Source organism: Montipora foliosa, chromosome 13, assembly GCF_036669935.1.
Source record: "Montipora foliosa isolate CH-2021 chromosome 13, ASM3666993v2, whole genome shotgun sequence".
Lineage (NCBI taxonomy): Eukaryota > Metazoa > Cnidaria > Anthozoa > Scleractinia > Acroporidae > Montipora > Montipora foliosa.
Window position 1 is genome coordinate 35,513,421 of NC_090881.1, and position 7,500 is coordinate 35,520,920.

Consider the following 7,500-nt stretch of genomic DNA (forward strand, 5'->3'; position numbering starts at 1 on the left):
TATTGTAAGATTCTTAATGCGACAAAGGTGTGGCAGTTCCTCAAGAATGAAACTGGTATGAACGGTACTTCATTTAGGGGGACAAAATCAAAATAATATTTTTTTGTCAAGTTCTGACGTTCTCCATAAAAAATCTCAAATTCGGTCATTTCACGTCGTTGCCTTGCCGACGATGGTAAAGAAATGGACCAAAGATGAAAAATGCACGTGCAGAGCGTGCAAAGCTATTGTTTTTGTTCACTAAATATGCAAATTTGTGACGTTCTCGTTGCCGTCGCTGTTGTCATTGCTAAAGCTCTTTATTATACCATTAGCGCGACTGCGCGTATTTTGGGCTGTGCTCACAGTCCTATTCTTGGCGCTGACCAAAAGAAAAGCGAACTCTGGGACGAGAATGGGCAAACGTAAGGGTGGAATTTTGAGTTTGCAATTGGTCAAAAATCAAGCAAACTCAGTGTTTGATTTTAACTCATTTTTTACCTGCTTTCTACAGATGTCGCCGAGCAAACTTCTTTGAAGATAGATAGAAATGTTAGAATAAGATTTTTTTTATGTTTTTACTTCAAGCAGCGGCCTGTTCCTGGCCGTTTACGAGAGTAGGTCCCCTTTACTTTTTTCGTGAAATATGGTTGGGATTTTTTCTTTCGAGAAACGTGATTCAAGTTTAATATATTCAATCGGGATTTGTGAATGCTTATGTCGATTTTTGCGTGAACGTGTTGCAATTTTCGGAATTATCCAAGTCGCGTGAGAAGTCTCAATATTTTTATGTAAATATATTTTGCAGAGGGGTATAGTGGACCCTCTCATGTAAACACAGTCCTAAATCTCGACAGCACATAACGAGTGCTGTTAACACTTCTGGAGATTCACAGGATTTGTTTGAGTAATTAATTAATCTTCAAGCTCAATCCTGAGATAAAAGAACCACCATTGCCTGAAAAAGCGACTTTCATATGACTTTGAAAAATAAACGTAAAAACAGAGCGTCAATTCGACGTCATTTGAAATGCAGTAATGTGATTGGGCAATCGAAGTGTTTACTGCCCATATTAGGAGTTTCCTTGGCGGGAATAAAGGGAAGGTTTTTCCGTGAAACAAATTGCGAACACTTTTTCAAGGTCATAGGAAAGTTGCTCCATACCAAGAACTAACTGCTGTTTTATAATTTGATTGAGGAAGTTGTTGCTTTTTTCAGAAGTAGGATAATAGTATTTTATTGGATTTTTTGGGTGGTTTGTCACAGTAACTTAATTCTTGTAAATATTTCCTTGTCGACTACTTTTTTGTGAAAACAGTTATGAATTATTCGGGAAATTCGTTACAAACGTCAAAAGCAATAGCCAATCAGAAAGCTAGGAAACCACAGCGTACAACCCATGCAGGGCGCTAGGAAACGATTCAAGTTTTGATAATTCTTTGTGATAATTTTTTAGTGTTCTTAGAACGAACCAAATTGACTTTTTTCACTATTAAGAAATTTTTTTAAAATACAAACCAAGCTTTTTTCCTAACTGAGTAACTAATTTTAAACGTTTATTTGTACCTCTTGAAGGATATTTACTTGTACAAATGGATTTTTTTCACTTGTGTAAATAATAACATTTTGTTGCTGTATTTATATCAGGAAACATGGTCCAAAAGTTTCTAAAGTTTACAGAATAAAATTTCGCTGTAGTTGACCCCGGTTGAAATTTCATAGTAGAGACCCAGAGGAGGAATGAATAGTACCCCATAATGCATAGCGATTCTTTTTATATTATCCACTGAAATCGTGACGTAATCAATATCTTCCAGCCACAACGCAGAGGCGAGCAGTGCTGCTGAACGAGGTGCCGAAAAGACGTCTGGGATACTATTCATTCCTCCTCTGGGGCCCGTTTCTCGAAAGTCCCGAAAACTTTTCGGGCCCGAAAAGCCATTTGTGAAACTGGCAACCGCTTGTTTTGGAAAACCGTCCTTTTGACATGTTTTCAAGGTAACAAAAATCCAAATGACAGTGAAGTTTGACGACTTAAATCCTCTCCGTTCTTGAGATACAAAGGGAATTGCAACACCCAAAAATAACCCGTAAAGTTTCGGGACTTTCGAGAAACGGGCCCCCGGTCTATACCAAAGGTAGACTGTGCACAGTTCCCTATTTTCCAGTTTGATTGTCGGCATCGAGCACAAACTGCCGCCATCTTTGTTTTTAAACAGCGAGCGCGAACTTGGGACAGCGACATAACGTAGATGGCGGCAGTTTGTGCTCGATGCCGACGATCAAACGGGAAAATAGGTGACTGTGAACAGTCTACCTCTGGTATGGACCAGAAGAGGAATGAATTGTATCCCAGACGTCTTTTCGGCATCTCGTTCCAACGGGAATAGCAAAATGGCGCGCTCGGTTGATGAAATACACGATCTTCTTCGTGATTATTTCGTAGGTTTAATTTGTCGATTATAATGGTGAGTGATTGGTGCCTGTCAATATTTCATCACTTTGCGTTTAATTTCTGACATTTATTCATCAAGACTCACGGAAGACTACTCATATTTTGATGATTCAAAATGTGGTGGTTTCACAATCTGATCACTGACCCCAAGAGAGGTCATGAATAATAATATGGATTAGAGTTTTTAACAAATATGGACTTCACTCATGCAGATCGATGGTGAAACGATATTTTTGGCGGAGAAGTACCCACAATTTCTCATACTTTCGGAGTCCGCAAGTGACACTTGAGCCCGCAAGTTGCACTTGTAATTTGATCATTGTGTTTGAAAGCGATCGCAAAAACACGGATTTCAGATGTAACTCACTTTTCTTTGATTTCCTATGTTGAACGAAGGAATAATTAATTCGAACCAGCAAGGGAGACGTACACATCCACAGATCGCCTCTCAACAACATCGGGTATTACGCATCGCCGCTGTTTGCAAATTTTGCTTCCTCGAGAAATGTTTCCTGGGGGCGCAAACGGGGAAGCATTTGCTTCTGCAACAATTAACAAAGCAACGAAGAAACAAAGAGGCGGGCGTGCGAGGGGACGCGCGTGAGGAACTGGCCACCGTACAGAGATTCTAAAAGCTGACGTTTCGAGCGTCATCCCTTCGTCAGATTCGCTCTGACGAAGGGCAATTTTATCTGCTACCACAAGTCCTGGGACAGCGTAATCTAAATTGGGGATAATGCTTCATTTGTAGCAAACTGACAATGAAGGATAATCCTTCATTTGAGGAAGAGATCGTGTTGAAAAAACATGATGGTCTCTTACACAGACCTTGACATCTAATTTCCCATAAAGCCATCATCCAGTTCCTTCTTTATCTGCGGAATTTTGTTGTTTCTCCTGCGCGTAATCAATTGAGCATTACAGTCGCATGAATCTATTTAATAGGAACTCCTTGACAAGAGGACCCTCTTTTAATTTCTTATCATGTGTGGAAGAGGCCGAAGTACAGGCGCCCACAAACGAGGAAACATTGTTGAGGAAACATTGTTTCCTGAAATGTTTCCTCGGCGCGCAAACGAAGAACAAATTCAGAAACATTTTTGCTTCCTCAAGAAATGATTCCTGGGGCGGCAAACGGGGAAACATTTGCTTCTGCAACAATTAACAAAGCAACGAAGAAACAAAGAGGCGGGCGTGCGAGGGGACGCGCGTGAGGAACTGAGGAGAGCGGAACCTGCGCCTCCTTTGTCTTTCTCTGCGGGTGTTGTCCCTCCCTCGCACGCGTGCTGCCTGGCACCCTTGTTAAAAAAAGAAAACAAAAACAAAAACAAAAAACCTAACAAAAACAAAACAAACAAAAAAAAAGGGCGAAATCTATTTCTTAGAGTTCTCAGTCACTGGCCCATACACAGTGGACAGCGGCCTATTAATGAGCTCTTGTTACAGACAGCAATGAAAAAAATCCTTAACTGCTTGCGACGAGTCAATCCATCCTTCCTCTCAGACAAAGTATAATCAAAGCTGACAAAAACGTCACATGAAAATAGAACTTTGCACCAAATCCTAAATTTTTCGGCGAAGTATCCAAAAAATAAGATGGCTCGAACGGTTTCAGAGAGCAAAGCAGGGAGCTTAAGCACGCGCGTTTTTGAGACGCGGACGGCAACCGGAAGAGAATATTTCGCGTGTCAGGACAGCGGTGTTTCCCAGATTTTTATACTAATCATCTCTGATGAAGAAAGATACTTGGCGATGTAAATGTGGTTGTGTGCAGACAAATTAAAAGGGAAAACAACTCACTTTCGGTTACCGCCCGCGTCTCAAAAACGCTTGTGCTTAAGCTCCCTAGCTAATAGAAGAAGTCAGACCGCGCTTGACGAAATATTGGCAAATCAAAAAATCTATATATCACAGCCGTTTAACCAGCCTTGCAGTATTATTTTGTTTTAAATCTACAAATTATTTGCCGGTTACAACTTCCAAGATCCGGCGCTTCCACTTTGTTCAGCTGGCTCTTGTATAAAAAAAATTGTCTACATGTAAATTTGTTAAATTATTTCAACTTACATTTTCTCAGCTGATATAATATCTAATACAGCTGGCCCTTGTATAAAAAAAAATTCTCTACATGTAAATTTGTCAAATTATGTCAACTTATATTTTCTCAGCTGATATAATGCCTAATACGCTGAAACTTTGAGGGTTACTAAAGTAAAGGTGTTCTCTCTAGTGCTGGTACAGATCGTTTTCACTGTCACGCAATAAAAAAATAAATCGAAAACCATCCAGTGGAAAAAGTCAAGAATTCGTGATGTTGTAGAAGATAAATGAAGAAGACACTTCTCCAAGTTTTAGGCCTGTGCGTTTCCCCAAACTTCAGATATTCGTCGAAATGTTTCGCAGAAATTTACAGAGCCCCCCGGGGGGGGGGGGGGGTACTCGATACATCCCTGGGTGGGGAGGTGCGGCGCGGCCCCTCATACCCTGACCCTGTTTAAGACAAATATCGCTGATTTTCCTACCCATTTTAAGACAGAATTCCGATTTTTGATACCCTGTTTAGGGCATTTAACCCAGTGTAAGACAAAAATTGATAAATCGATACCCTGATTAGGACAAAAAATGATAAATTCTATACCCTGTTCAAGACAAAAATCCCGAAAAACATACCCTGGCTGGCCGCACGTCCCCATTAAGCCCTTATAAGGGAGTACCCCCCCCCCCCCCCCGGGACAGAGCCCAGTATGAAAACGCCATGTTGGTGCACATCTGTGGTGCACCAATATGGCGGGCGGAAAATAGTGTCAACATCTGTTACTTACTTTGGCTATCTAGGCGAGTAATCATCTGTACTGAACAGACAGCTATTTACCTAAGCACTTTTCCTAATGCTTTAAATTCTAAAAAGGCTCAAAACCATGAGATAAATATATATTTCTCGATAAACTCGATCGTCGCCTCGTGTCACGCACCGCTATAACTCAGAAATTCAAAATGCTCTGGTTTCCAAACGAAGCACGCTATTGAGCTTTAAAATTGCAAATGGATACAAATTTACCGCCTCTTATGCCTGATGAGGATAAAAACTTTCGTGGCTCTTTAGTTTTGGATTTTAGAAAATGATGACGTCACGTGAGTTTTAATTTTAACTTGTTCGAATTTTCGGCCGTCATTCGTGACCACGACGACGATCGACGACGGCGAATAACCGAAATCCCAGGTACCGCGCCCCCAGATTATGACCGAAGTGAACTGGACCTGATCGATCAACATGGCGGTGAGGAAGGCATCTGTTACTGCTAAAGTATGCCTATTTGTCGTACTGGTTTCCACGATCAGTGAGACGAAGACAATGGATGATGGCATAGCTAAAGAGAAGGCAGCAACTGAAGAAGAAAACAAGTACCATGCGATCGACACAGCGTTTCTTCTGGTCATGATGTTTTTGTTAATTATCACCGTTTTGACAGTGTGGTTGTTTAAAGTCAAGCGCTTCCGCTTTCTTCACGAGACCGGTGTTTGTATGATATACGGTGGGCAGAGTAATTTTTGTTGTTGCAATTTAACTCGGCTGTATTGTAAGTTTGTGTGCGGTGTTTGAAATAGATAAAGCTTAGTTTTGTTGGAATTCACGATAGAGAATTAATCTGAGCTCGAGCTTGAACAAGGTTTTAGGCGTTAATTCAGTGTAATGCGAATGATTTGCATTCGCTAAATTTCTAGCCTGTTTTCGTTTTCGGATTGTTCCAACACTTACCAAAGCCTTAGTGCTCGTACTATCGTTTTTGGCCTGTTCGCCTGACATTGAGCCGGCGATTTTTGCAGGGGATACAACACTAGCTTTCTGTACTCTTTATGAAAGAAGAATAAAAAGTGATATAATTTCTTAGAATTTTCCGTCCTTTTTAATTTGTTTTTATGCAAAGTCAATTCTTTAGATATCTTTTAGGGCTTTCCACTCAGCTAAGACTTCAATGAATCTCAGTTCCAGTTACATGTATGTGCTTAGTAATGCACCTGTCACTGTATTTATGGCATCCCTTTGCCTCTGTGATATTTCAAAACTGATACACCTTTTTGACCTAATGGAGCAATGGCATCTTCATTCATTCTTATAAGCTCTTCGGGGTCAGGGGACTTGTTCACAGTGGACTGTAGGGCTGACAGCTTGAAGTCTTTGCCTCATATGTGTACTGTAGTGATATGATCAAGTGGCTTTCAGATCTCAGGATTTACTCTTGAAGTTATCAGTTTGTTGCAGTTGCTAGGCCTAATATATTTTCCAGATACACTTTTCAGCTGTTCTTCATTCAGGTTGTTCAACCAACGAGACTGGATAACCTGCGAGACTGTCAGCTATTGCTGAGTCAGTCTTTTCCTCAGCATGCATTAACTTTGCTTTTCATCTAGGAGAGGGTCACTATCATCGAGCTTTTGCTTCTTAATTACTACAGTCTCCCGTCAGTTTTTTCAAGATCTGAATTCATACTTTCTTGATTTTTTGGCCGGTTCTGCCGTTTTGGGGTCTTGCATTTCCCCTGACCAAGTGATGCCTTGCCGAGGAGCGATTCACTCATGGTGGCCATCCGATCTTGTTCATTGAAGCTAAAATAGCCATTAGCCCGTTGCACTGCGAGGGAGCCATACTTTTTCCTGATTCAGGACTTCCCTCTTTATCTTCCGTCAAAAGGGCGTCTTCTTTGTTTTCTATATACATGTAGGCTGCCATACAGTAGAAAAATACGAAAATATCTCCGTAATTCAAGACTTCAACTTGAAGCTCTGAAAAATGACGCTCAACTGCAAGTTCTGGTTTTGCACGCTCTATCTCACGTGACTTCGTAGTGATGTAGACCAATGATGAAAGAGAATTAATATTTTTCCTTGCAATGGTAGGAATGGTAATTGGTTTACTAATCAAGTACATCAGTGGGGAAAGCCGAGTCCTAGTTGCTCAACCAAACTGCACCATCAGTAGTGCAACTAAGACACTTTACATCAGTGACGAAAAGGGAGACCCGTATTCATATACTTTGTCTGGACCGGTTCAAAAAGACAACAGCAC

The 7,500-nt window shown here is 40.9% G+C and overlaps 2 protein-coding genes across 4 annotated transcripts in view; both read left to right on the top strand.

The window, feature by feature from the left end:
- The window catches only part of LOC137983038 (nuclear receptor subfamily 2 group E member 1-like), a 10,728-nt gene extending 9,729 nt beyond the window's left edge, over positions 1 to 999 (top strand). For both annotated transcript variants that reach the window (XM_068830200.1, XM_068830201.1), the window contains exon 4: positions 1 to 999. This exon is cut by the window's left edge and continues 1,244 nt beyond it. The gene's annotated coding sequence lies outside the window, so the exon portion shown is untranslated.
- A 4,694-nt stretch (positions 1,000 to 5,693) lies between these two features.
- The window catches only part of LOC137983736 (sodium/hydrogen exchanger 6-like), an 18,986-nt gene continuing 17,179 nt past the window's right edge, over positions 5,694 to 7,500 (top strand). For both annotated transcript variants that reach the window (XM_068830910.1, XM_068830911.1), the window contains exons 1-2: positions 5,694 to 5,968; positions 7,332 to 7,500. The exon at positions 7,332 to 7,500 is cut by the window's right edge and continues 28 nt beyond it. In XM_068830910.1, the coding sequence (XP_068687011.1) occupies positions 5,707 to 5,968; positions 7,332 to 7,500 (431 nt within the window). In that variant the 5' untranslated portion in view covers positions 5,694 to 5,706. The remainder of the gene's footprint in view (positions 5,969 to 7,331) is intronic.